General features: G+C 44.2%; 1 protein-coding gene across 1 annotated transcript in view; it reads right to left on the bottom strand.

The window, feature by feature from the left end:
• Positions 1-13287, bottom strand: part of LOC121080430 (netrin receptor DCC-like) — a 156059-nt gene that overhangs the window by 12805 nt on the left and 129967 nt on the right. The window contains exons 17-18 of the mRNA XM_040578449.1: positions 8343-8569; positions 1602-1793 (exon numbers count right to left, since the gene is read on the bottom strand). Of these exons, the coding sequence (XP_040434383.1) occupies positions 1602-1793; positions 8343-8569 (419 nt within the window). The remainder of the gene's footprint in view (positions 1-1601; positions 1794-8342; positions 8570-13287) is intronic.

Below are 13287 nucleotides of genomic sequence, written 5' to 3'. Positions count from 1 at the left end.
GACTGAAAGAAACATAATTACGTTGAAGAGCATTTTTATCTACAAAATGTAGAATCATGTTGAATTGACTTTTACTTAAATAACCCTGCTACTGACTCATCTTAACTACAATTGAGTCGGTCCTGATTTTGCTCACACCTTTCCAAGTCTACCCATTTTCTTGGACAGCTGCCCTCCTTCAACCCAAGCCAGCCCAGGCAGAATCCCACTTGAAAAAGGGTAAAATTGCCCGATTTTGTGTGAGATTAGTGTGGTTACAAGATGGGAATGTGTCCCAGGTAACGGGCAGGTGGTACAAGAGATTTCGCAACAACCCAGAGGTCTTTCTTCCAGACCATAAGGAGGGGGGAGGCTGAAATGTGGTGATAGCACCAGTCCAAGGCATGAAGAACGGGAATTCAGTCTCTCCTTGGGCACTGGTGCTTTATCCTTGCAAGGGCTGGGTGCTGAGGCTAAGCAGCATGACCCAAATCACACCCACAGTGAAGAGAAATTAAGGGAATCAATGCTAGGTCTTACTAAGTAATTTACTGAACAAAGCCACGGTAGGTTATTCCCTCTCCTCTCCTTCAATCCGTTCCTTCTATTATTCCCCCCCCCCCCCCCCCCCCCCCCAATATATCATTTGTGATCTGCCCTTCCACAAACCTACGAACGGGTACTTACATTTAACCAGCCGAGCTAGGAAGATGTTTTGTGATGAAATGGATTTCTGTCAGCACACCTTCATTTTTCTTAACTCAGGCTATTTAGACGGATGCACCAATTCCTATAGATTTTTGATCAAATCCATCTTGTGAGGCCAAAGGGTCTAGCTAACAGCTGGGAGCTACCATGAGACGGATGGCAGGGATGCTCGGAGGAGGAGCGGGGAACCAAAGCTTCATCCTTCACCAGGAACTACATCAATGCCAAACCCTCCTCCGGTGCCTGCAGGCTGTCACCTATCCCCTTCCTTTGCTTCAATGTGAAATAACTTTAGAAATTTAAATATGTTTTGCAGGATGGGAGAACCTATCTAATGCTCTCCTTGTGTACTTTGCTGCTTTGAAAAAGATTTGCTTCATCTGTGAAACTTGTTCAACAATAAATGCTTTGCAGTCACTGAAATTTAAGACCTATTCAAAATATCCTCATTTCCTTGGCTTTATAAAAAGAGCTGCTCCAGATTAAAAAAGCCTAAAGCGGTGTAGACAACTACAACAGACAAAAGAAAATAGAGCAGAAACTGCAATAACGTCCAGCTGATTATAATGATTGATATTAATAAAAATATCACAGTTTACATCTGTGTGTTGCAAAACCTTCTGCTCCAGCAGCTTGAACTCTTACCCCTGTTTTTAAAGTTTTAGAGTAGGGAGACAGTGGGATTTATCCATTGCTATCCACCTGATAAAAATACAAAAAAACCTCTTCAGGCTTAGCCTGGGCTGAGTCTAACAGAAGTATGATTTCTGAATTCCCTCCATAGTTTTCCCACCGATGCGTTGAGAAACCCGGGCGAGCGTCCAGCCTTTTTAGTTATTTATTTTCCCGATGAACCAAACCTCGTTAATGCTGTTTCGCTTTTCTGAGGCGTAACTAGATCGTATTGGAAAGACCGTAGGAGATCTTCAGGTGGGCGAGGGTGGCTTGGGGGGTGCAGAAGGGGGCCGGGGGAAGGTCCTGGTACTCACGAGGGTTGGTTGGTTGTGAATCCATGGGGATCATGAGCTTGGCACGGGTGGCTCTGCGGGCAGCAAGGGAGCGCTCCAACGTGGACATGCTGCTTCCGACGTCTTCTGTCTCAGGACCTAGAGAAAAACAATGCAACGGGGCAGCTGAAAACGCTGTAAACGTATGCTTCTCTTCGCCCTGAATCTAGCAGAAAGATCCATAGGTTTCTTTAGGATGCAATTATTATAACGGATTGTTAAATGTCATCAGCTGCAAAGAGCTGCACAGACTATTCTGGCTGCCTTTTCTGAATAAAATCCTTGTTTGTTTCTGTAAGAGAATTAAGATATCACGCCCCCTTTGTCTTTGCAATTATCTTGAAAACCCCATTCACTTCATAAAAATAATGACATTTTTCCTGTAACTTCCCTGTTACAAACTTATTTTAAAATTCAAGTATTGAGACCAGAAAAAAACTGCATAAATTCAGGTACTTACAACACCTGGCAGCCAAGAATTGGTCTTTGAAATACAACTGATGGATGGAAATGACCTTCCCTGTGAGATGCCATGAAGTCTTATGTCCTGATTGTCTGGTAACTCACGGTAGCTCTTCCCACCTGTGCATCCTGTTGTTTTTTTTTCTACAGAAACCATGGCAATCCAAAGATGGGCCTGGATCTTCTCCTTACCTGATCCTGGATCACAACTAGGACAACTAGATCAGAGAGCTGAGGTATGCTGCCCAAGGTCCCATCCAATTCTAAACTGCCCCAGCAGCTATATTAATGAGATTCTCTTTAGGTATTGCAATATGGACACTCTAATTTAGTCACGTCAGTATAGGATATTTGAAGTCTTCAAAAATTCTAGCGAATACACGTGGCAGGAAGAAAGCGTGCTTGGAACTGGATGTTTGGTGGAGTAATTCACAAGGAAATAAAAGCTGTATTCCTCTCTTCATACCTTGTCTCACTTGAACCTTCTATTTAGGCTACTTTTGGTATTTTAATAAGCCATGGGTGAAGTCAGTTTAATACTGTCATACCGTTAAGCTCATACTGAGAGAGAGGGGGGTTAAGAGATAGAGTAAAGTTTAACAATTATGATAGTCTGTTTAGCTGTTTAGGGTAAAAGTTGTAAAATTTAAGCTGTTTGCCAAATCTTACACGGTTTGCTTGGGTACTGTGATAAGGTGTACGGGAGTAAAGGGCTTCATGACCATATAAGTCCAGCTTTATGACCATATAAGTCCAAAGAAAGATTACAACCTTGCAAGAACAAGCCAAAGCTGCTTCTGCGGTTTGGACAAAGAGCAGGACGTTACTGAGCCTGCGCCAGATGTGGGGGTCACGAGGAAGACTCACCTGCCTTCATCCTCAGGACCCCTGACGACCACCACCAGGGGACACTGCGCAAACTCAGTCGGGAGAGAGATATGGAAATGACTTGCAGAACTAATTTTAATACAAAGCGGGGATAGGTAATGCATATGTATAGGCGTATTACATCATATTATGAATATGTAATGAGTTGTCTTATAAAAACAGAGCAAGTTTTCGTGTTAGGCGCACACGGTTTTGGCGGGACTACTCCCCCATGCTGCCCAGCGCTGAATAAACATACCTACTTTACAATCTTACAGATTGTGGAGTCTGCTTTCCGCACGTCAGTTTTGGCGAGCCAGCCAGGAGGATCTCCACTCGGCTGCGGGACCGACTGCGGAGCGGACGCTCCTAGGCGCGCCCCGAGCGTTTTGCTCGGAGGAGTCTCCGAGTGGACAACAGCCTCTTGGAGCTGCGGATTTAACGGTATGTTTAACAAAGGGACTTGAGTGTACGCATATTCGGGGCTGCTGATAAATCGCGCAGAGATGTCTGGTGTGCAGCATAGTGCCCATTGGTTAGGTACCTATTGGGTTTGGGATTACAATTGGGAAACTCGCTGGCCGATAGAGCGGCCGGTAGCGATCTCGGGGATAGATCGACTGAGTTTGAGGTAACCGCTGTATCCCGTTGTTGGGAGCCAGGATGGACCTGCTAATGACCGGTATATAAGAAGCAGGAGAAGGGTAAGCGGGCCTCTTGTAATTTACAAGATATTTGCAGCTGCTAGAAGGTTGTTAACTGGAGCGATGCTGTGTTAAATTTCTCTGAGTATCGATTTTGGTTACGGCAATAAGGCATTTGGAATAGACTACCGATTTGAATTTGTCGAACCATAGTGTTTGTGTGAAGTGATGTATGTGTGATTTTCTCTGAGTGCATGGACGTCCGTGAGAGTGGAATTGAGTGAGAATAAGTGAGAGTGTGGCTGATAGGCATAAAAAGAGAGAATTTAAAAGTCAGTTTGAATCCCTTAAGAGTATATTGAAAATGGGTAACACCCAAGGAGGGATACTAAAAAAGAGTCCTCTGGGTTGTATACTCGCCCATTGGAAGGATATTGTTGGGAAGGGAAGCACAGAAAGTAAAAAAGACCCTCATTAAATATTGTAATCAGTGGTGGCCATTGTATAAGTTAGAGGGCGAAGTTAAGTGGCCATTTAATGGAACATTGGATTATAATACTTTGTTACAGCTTATGCTGTTCTTGAGAAGAGAAGGGAAATGGGATGAAGTATCATATGCAGATATGTTTTTCACTCTGCGAAACCATCCGGAGTGGCAAAGGGACTGTGGGATAATACCCCCACAGGACCCTATGGTACTTGCATTGGAGCGGGAAAATAAGGAGGGTAGAAGTAAATTGAAAAGATGCTGTTCTTCCTGCAGCATTGGGCAGAGGTGTACAAAGGCAGACAAGGTTCACCAAGCCCCAGAACAGGACTTAGATGACTTGTTTAAACCTCCCCCCCCCCGGGCACGGGACAAGGATGTGGATTCGGAAGGAGCTTTTAATCCTCCTGATAGCCCTGTATCTTCCCACACTCGGCAGAAGTCTGCCCTGACTACTTTACAAGCATCCCTCCGAGAGGCGGTGGGGCCAGATGGTGGAACAATGCTAATTAAAGTGCCTTTCTCCACTGCTGATTTGGGAGAGTGGAGAAAGATTGCAAAGGATTATAGAAGTGACCCGATAAGTGTAGCCAGGCATTTCCAATTTATTGTAAAACAACACAATCCCGATTGGAATGATATACAATTATTATTGGAATATTTGACTGAAACTGAGAAACAGCTAGTTTTGAAAACAGCAGGAAATTTGGCCGAAGACCATTATAAAATTAAAGGAGGGGATGTTAAGGAACATTTCCCCCTCCAAGACCCAAAGTGGGATGCTAATAGATCGGCACATATGCAAAGATTACAGGAATATCAGGAATGGGTTTCGAAGGGAATGGAGAGAGCAATTCCCAAAACTATAAACTGGTCAGCTTTATATGCAGTTAAGCAAACTCCTTCTGAGTCCCCGTCTGAGTTCCTGGATCGGCTGAGGGATGTGATGCGTCGTAACATGCCGCTGGACCCTGGGTCTGAGGTAGGGATCCAGCAATTAGTTTCTTTATTCCTGGGTCAATCTGCAGGGGACATAAGGTGAAAACTTCAAAAGCTGCGTTCTACAGAAGGTAGAAACTTAGAGATATTGTTGGATGAAGCGTGGAGGGTGTTTAGTAATAGAGAAGAAGAATATCGGCGGGGACAAAGGAAATTGATAGCTGCCATTCAAGAAAAAGGGGAACGGAGAGGTGGTAGGCGAGATTCGTTTCGATTGGAAAGGGATCAGTGCGCTATGTGCAGGGGCTTTGGTCATTGGAAAAGGGAATGTCCTAGAAACAAGGGAGGGGGTCGTAAAACCTCGGCGAACGTGAAGATAGCCAATGTAATAGAAGACTGACGGGGACCTGGGGAATCTACCCTAGCGGATCCACTGGTTACAATTAAGCTAGGGGAAAAGCAGCAGCAAGTGGAGTTTTTGATAGATACAGGAGCGACATATTCGGTTTTAAATCAAGCCTTAATACCTTTAGGAGATGATTACGTTGTAGTACAGGGAGCAACTGGCCAAAGTGAAAAGGTGTATTTTTGCAAACCTTTAAAGTATAAATTGGGAAAGCAATGGGGTATCCACAAGTTCTTATATATGCCCAACTCTCCAAAGGCACTTTTGGGGAGAGATTTGTTGGAACAATTAGGAGCAAAGATCACGTTTGAAAAAGGGGAAATTACTTTGGAGGTAAAGGATCAACAATATACACAGGCATTAAGTCTAGTCCTAACTAGTCTCCCCTCAGAAGGGAAAATCGATGAGGAAATTCTGAACCAAGTGTATCCAGGAGTCTGGGCTACTGATGTGCCTGGAAGAGCGAAAAATGCTCCACCTGTTGAAGTTAAGATAAAGGAAGGTCAACGACCAGTAAGGATTAAACAATATCCTCTAAAGAAAGAGGACAGGGAAAGAATCCGGCCAGTGATAGAAAATTTTTTGCAGCTAGGACTATTAAAGGAATGTGAGTCTGAATTCAATACTCCTATATTACCTATTCGGAAGTCCGATGGGTCATATAGGGTGGTTCAAGACTTGCGTGCAGTGAACAGGATTACTGAGGATCTCTACCCAGTCGTGGCAAACCCGTATACCCTACTGACTGTATTGGCACCTGAATTAATCTGGTTTACTGTTCTAGATTTAAAGGATGCTTTCTTTTGCCTCCCTCTCCACGAAGCCAGTCAAAAGTTGTTTGCATTCGAGTGGGAAAATCCTAAAAGTGGTCGAAAGACCCAGCTCACTTGGACGGTGTTGCCGCAAGGATTTAAGAATAGTCCTACCATCTTCGGCAATCAGCTTGCGAGAGACCTGGAATCCTGGGAAGCCCCGTCCGAGAAAGGAAAATTGTTACAGTATGTGGATGATATCCTGATCGCTACCAACACAGAGGAAGATCGTATGGCGTGGATGGTGAGTCTGTTGAATTTCTTAGGGCTTCAAGGATACAGGGTGTCCAAGAAGGCGGCCCAGGTAATGCAGCGTAAAGTGAATTATTTGGGCTATGAGATCAGTGCGGGACAGAGAACTTTGGGGCAGGCCCGCAAAGAGGTGATATGCAAACTAAAAAACCCCAGACGGTAAAGGAATTGCGAACATTTCTGGGAATGACAGGGTGGTGTCGATTGTGGATCTATAATTTTCCGCACGCCAATACACCCACTCAAAATATACATCTCTGATGCATCCAGGCAAACACACATTCCTTGAAAAATGAAAAAAAAAAAAAAATGCCTGAAAAGACTATTTTTTTTCCAAATCACTCTTCTCTGAATTGCAGGATAAAGAGCCAAGTCTTCTATCGATGGCCATTCAAAGACCTAATTGCCAGTGAAAAGCCAGGTAAAGTATGGCACTGAATACATGGTAGCCACACTGAACCATGTATTATGGACTGGGAAGACAATGTAAAGGCATTTATTTACGGTCCAAGGCATTTATACACAAACCATCTAGCCCAGCCTTTGTTGTTGACGTGCTCATATGCAGTGATCACTTCCTACCACGCACTCAACTCCAAGCCTGTTGTAGGCAATGGAGCTCTCACATAGATCTTTCTGGGCCTTGGATCAGCGCTCCCGATCGTTGGCAATATCTGGTTAGGCAGAGGGAATCATCTGCTTAACGTTTTCACAATGTCTAATAAAAAAAGGACCTCTGTATTAAACCCAACAGAAATCACTGTCCCGTTTATCTTCATAAGCAGTAAACTACCGGCCCCAAAACACGCCGGGAAAAGAATATTAGATCCATTTAAAATTTTGAAAACGGTTCCTTTTTAACATTTCTTTCCTTGCAAGAACAGGAGCAACGGAAAAGGGATAAAAACATCAGAGGCATCTGAAAAAGTCACCTTCATGATTTACAGCCCCAGCTGATAGTCTGGAATTATTTCACTCTGTCACCCACAGGAATGCATTAGCGATGAACTCAAGACAAATGTGTTTATGGTTTCAGCTCCTGCGCTGCCATTTGCCCTCCGTCCCTCTCTGCATGTACCACCCGCCTCTCCCAAGACTTTCTGTCATGATGGTGGAAAAACTGTGATCAGCCACAGTGAACTCAGGTTCAAAAAAGGAGGAGGAAACTTCACTCAAACTACATTTTCCTTACAGAATTTCTTTCTTCACACTTCTAAGTTTTTTCAGTCTCCGTGGCCCAAACTCTGCTCCTGGTGATGCTGCTGAACTTCTTCCTAACCACATTCTCCCTCTGCTCCACTTCCCCCTCCACTTACTTCTCTATGCCCCCTTTTCCCTCTCTGTTTTTCTTTAGCACAGTATGAAAATTTAATAACATTTGACTTCCAGTTGAATTCCTGAACTTGAAAAGTTAGAATAGTGTAAAAATACAAAAGGATGCGTTTTCTCCTAGTCTGAAACCACTGCAAAAATCATGCAGGAACATCTCTCCCGGCACCCATCACAGACCTGTCAGTTCTTCTAGTTTCCTCCTGGATCTTGCCCGGTTCAGTCTTTCTCCATCAGCTGGGCTAAGGTCACTAACCACCGATATAGCACTAATTTAAAGAAAATTTCTATGCTCTTGATGGAGGAAAAAATAAAATAAAATTGGGGTGCGTGGAATGGGGTTGGACTAGATGACCTTGAAAGATCCCTTCCAAGCCAAACCATTTTACGCTTCTATGATTCTCGGTTCCCCACATCTCTGAGTGACATCCAGCCGGTTCCGTCCCTCACCGGGCTGCGGGGTGCTCTTGCTGCCCAGCTGCATTTCCGACTGGCTGTGGCTGATGGGGGTGATGTCCTGGCAGCTCTGCATCGGCGAGTCCCTTCCTGTGGGGTCTGAGCCTGTCAGCTTCTCGATGTTCTTCATTTCCATCTCCTCGTGGTGTATCCAGAGATCTGGGGGTCTCAAGTCCTTCTGGCTGCCCTTCCTTTTACCAGTGCTGTGGGTTGCATGTTTCCTGTGGGAAAGAAAGATCAAAACCATCACATCAGAACATTTTTCCCCTTCATAAGACCAAAAGAGAGATGTCTCCTCATCGGTGTCTTTCTAAGGAACCCCTCGGGTTGTGTCCTTCAAAGGACAGCCATTACCTTGGTGTGGTCCCACGCTTCTTGGAGTATGCTCCAGGGAAAGGGCCTGGGACTCAGCAGGGTGGGTTAATTTTGGCATCAGTTGATGTAGAAATTGGGAAGAAACTACTTTTCCCGGAACCAAAGCAGCCAGTTTCATCTCGAGAAGAGCAGCATTTGCAGAGTGCCTGCATTTAAACACGGCGACTGAAGACTGCTGAGCCCACTTCTGCCCAGTTACGCACATCTTACACCTTCTGTAATGGCGTGCAGCCTATGTCGTATTTCTGTAAATATCCACTAAAGCAGCGCTTTTCTTACAGAAAAGCTCAGTAGTGTTTCCCAGATTACTGTTAACTCTCCTTTCTTGGTGCACAGGTATCCCAACACACTCCCGTGTTGGTGGCCACCTCCTCCAGGAGCATCCTGAGGGCACTGCTCCGCTGCTCTCCGACTTCCAACTCCCCTCGACTACACAGGCTATCGATAATAAAACATGTGTGTTTTTTTCTAGTCTAAAGAAAAGGTACGCTCCTTAAATGTGGAGTGCCATGCCTAATCTACAGCTGTAGAGAAAGCCTTATCAGAAATCAATTTAAATAACTCTGAAAGAACAGTTTTTCTGGCTTATTGTCAGGGTTTTTTGCTCAATAATCCAGAACTCTTACCCCTGGCTTTTTCCTTTGTACGTACCAATGTACTTGGTGAAAAGAAGGTGATATTATTGTCCAAAGTGGAAAAGCAGAGATACTTGTGATATAGAAAAAGCTGCAGGCAAGTTATTTTCAAATTCATGTGAACTTTTATGTAACAAAAAAAGAAAATCTTCATTCCCAGGGGAGCTGAGTGCCTTTAGCTACTCATTACCCCCGTCATACTGATGGGCAGGCTCCTTCCCGAGCGCAACCTCCCTCCCTGCCCTGCCCAGGGTGTGCAGTGGGTAGCACCCGTGCAAGGATGCTCAGGTCACCACCCAGGCTGATGCACACCAGGAGGTGGCAGCGGGTCATCCACCTAAAAAAGCCTTGAGGAAATGCTAAACTTTAAGAAACTCCAATTGTTTGAATCGATTTCTGCTCCTGGCGCCACCAAAGGTTTTGCTTTCAAGAGAAGGAAAAACCACATCCTGTAATTTAACATGTCACCATGGGCACAGCCCTGTCTCACCCCCAGAAGCTGATGGCAATGACATTTTACTTCAGCAGAAAAATCCCCATCCTCAAACTGCCACTCATCAAGGCAGAAATGTTTTTTAGGTCTTTTGAGTGGTCGGTACCCCAAAAGCTCTTCAAGGGTTAAAAGGTTCATTTTAAAATGTGATCTGGATAGTTAGCGGTGGAGGGGAGGTTGGGGTGGCTCAGGGATTGATGTTTATAGGCCACAGGAAATAAAAGTGTTGGCTTCTGGTCATAATTAATTCCTACGTTTCATCTGTTACTTGCTAATTGCCAAAACTTACTAATTTAAAATGACAGTATTTCAAAGAGCAGGAAGAAAGAACACGGAATAAAGACAGTTCTTTAATACCTTCTTGCACAGACCCTAGCACCATCCTGATTAACACCTGCAAGAATAATTATGAGCACCTCCTTTCAAACCTTAATGTATGACCCGCCTGAAGTTAAAAAATAAAATTGTTCTGTCTCAAAAAAAAAAAAAAAAGAAAAAAGAAAAAAAGAAAAAAGGCCATAATTTTGGTTCTAAATAAGGAATTCCTTCCTTCACTTTGGGATATAGCAGCTTTTTTGTCACTTTCAATTGAAAATAATTAATTTCTCTGGGCCTGAGCTAGGCAGGAGAAATTTCAGCCCCAAAGTAATTTTATACCCACCTCGAAATAAAGGGTTCTAATTAAAGTGTCATTCCAACCATAACTCCAAAACCGCTCCATCAACGGTATCATTTAAAAATACATACCGTGATCGAGCTTGGTTCGCATTGGTTTTTTCTCACAAATTATTGTTGCGCTGGCAGCCTGTGAGTAGCAAATTGAATCAGAGCCAGGAGTACATACGAAAAGGTCATCAATAACAAATGAAAATAAATCCTCCCCTGCAACGTTTTCGTTATGCAATGCAGAAGTTGAGGTTCAGCTTCTGAAAATGCACCTACCCTCAGTTTCAGGGGCAGGCAGGATCTTTGCTGCACCGGACGAGCACATTATATCACTGGAATACAGTCCTGAAAGCTTCACCATCAGCTTCCAACTTCAGCTGCAGCAATGGAAAGTGACGCTTCACAAGTTCATGTTGAGATTTACAGTGGGATTCAAATTTAGTCCATTACCCATTTTATAACTGGAGCAGGGACTGAGAAGACAAGGAGTTTGGAATTGAGAAAATGATCTCAGATGGCAGCATTTCTGGTGTTCAATTATTTTACAACGTGAAATGCATCCAGCTTGCAGACTAAAATGATATATAGTTTTTTCCTAAGGATAGTTGCATGACTAGCGCTCAGCTCTGCCCTTAAAATATATATTACGGTCATGCAATCTTGAATAATGACAGCAGAAATTAAGCTATGCTTTCAAAATAAACTCTCTAGAGAGGAAAACTCTTTTCTCATCATCTCTTTCTATATTTTCCAGCACACCACCATCTGGGCAGTGACTCCAGCCATTATACAGCACATCCACACAACTCCTAACAATATACACATGCTACATAGGATAATTTTTCAAATACTCCGGAGTGAGATTACTTGCCAGTGCCTTCATTTTACAGTTACATTATGCCAGAGAAAATAGTTCAGGTTATAGCAACTCAGCCGAGTTTATTTTTTTAATAACAACTGAAGATGTATCTATCTGAGGATCTCAGAAATAAACTGTCCTCCTGAGCAAAACAAGTTTTTGCTTGTAAAAAAAAAAATGCACAGGAAACCATCCCGTCCTGCTCCAATCAGATGCCTTTTTCCATGGAGCGGGGACAGTTTCAGAGACAGGACACAGAAACAACGGCCCCATAAGCTGTAATCATCTCCCTGAGCCTCCTCCAGTGCTGTTTGCAAAGCACTTTGAAGATGCCTAACGATAAATGCAAACATTAGTTCCCCTTAAACATCCTTACGATGCATGAGTTAATATTTTGTATTTTCTGCTCTTTACTCTTAACCTGGCAAAAATGTGCGCTTTGCCTTTTGGGCTGTAAGAAAGGAGATAACAACTGGCATAGTGGTCCCGTACAAAAAACCTGAAGGAGGATACAAAATGGTTCTTTTTCCATAAAATCTCCCCCAGTGTTTACAGAAAAATCATTCCAGCTCAGCCTCTTTCTTTCCTGCCAGCCATCCTGGAAAGCTGCAACCGGCATCCGGCTCTCCCATCACCCGGCGTCACAGTCCTCTCCCCTGTGCTAAGATCCAGCCACCTTGCAAGAGCTGGGGCAGAGGCCACAGCTAACGAGCTGCCGCAGCTAACGAGCTACCCCAGCACGCAGGACATGGAAAACCAGGAGCATGTCCAGGGAGCACCGTGGTGAAATATGGAGGCTCTTTAGTGGCTGCCAACTTGTTCCCCATTAGTTTGAGTAGATTACGCTTTGGTTAATGCCTCCCCTGAGCCCTCCCAAATGTACACTGACACATCCCTATTACTTACACAGGACTTAAAATAGTGGACCAGGAGTGAAGGATGGGAGCTGATGGTGGCCCCATCGTCCATCCTCCCTGGTGGCCCATTGGCAGCTGCTGTCAGCGCAGGACAGCAAGCATCTCACGCTGCGGAAGATGTAATTACAGTGAGGGTGTGAATCTCAATTAGTGCAGAAGCCATACATTCCCTTTACTCACTACTGTGTAAGTTATTGCACCTGAATCTTTACTCCCATTTTTTCTGCCCTGTAAAAAATTACTGGTGTCAAATTGTCACAGGGTTCAGACGGCTGATATTTCATTCTCCCCTAGATGGCAGAGACAGAAAATACCTACTAAACCACCTAGGTCACTACCAGGTTGTTCTGTCTAATATGCTTTATTGTGCTTTGTTCAGCCAAGTTTTAATTAACTTCAGAAATACGATTTGCCTCCACTGACGGCTTAAGGAGATGATTCCATCACCTGCAAGCTTTCACTCTGGGGAAGGAGGAGAACATTATCCAGTGGAACTGGCCCTTGCCCTCACTGCAGTCTCCATCGGTGATTTTCAACCAAGAACCTGCTGCTCATAAAAGCCTGAATTGAAACTGAATCGAAACTGAATCTAAGCTCTTTGTGTCACAGGATGCACCACTCCAGGCAGGTCAGAACCAAAGGCATTCCCAACAACCACCTCTGTATTGGGGAAATGCAGGATTTTTCCTGTTGTGTTCCATTCCAGAACCGTTGTTTCATGTTTCCTGCCCTAGTTTTCCCCCGCTTCCAGTGCAGAAGTGGTTAGTTTGGGGAAACTTGGGTGAGATTCACCCGCCTACAGGATAGACATTTAGAACTTAAACAGCAAATGTAAGTCCATCAGCTTCACGTTTTCTAAGCGATGGACAGCAATAAGCACCTTCAAATGGCAACTCTTCCAGTGTCTGACGGTGAGAAGGATGAGGATGATTCTTTGAACGCTCCTGTTCTTCCCCAAGGGCTACAGAGGAGGTCAACGATGATCAGCTCACAC

The sequence above is a fragment of the Falco naumanni genome, chromosome W (genome assembly GCF_017639655.2).
Source record: "Falco naumanni isolate bFalNau1 chromosome W, bFalNau1.pat, whole genome shotgun sequence".
Lineage (NCBI taxonomy): Eukaryota > Metazoa > Chordata > Aves > Falconiformes > Falconidae > Falco > Falco naumanni.
This window is presented reverse-complemented; position numbering and strand designations above follow the sequence as displayed.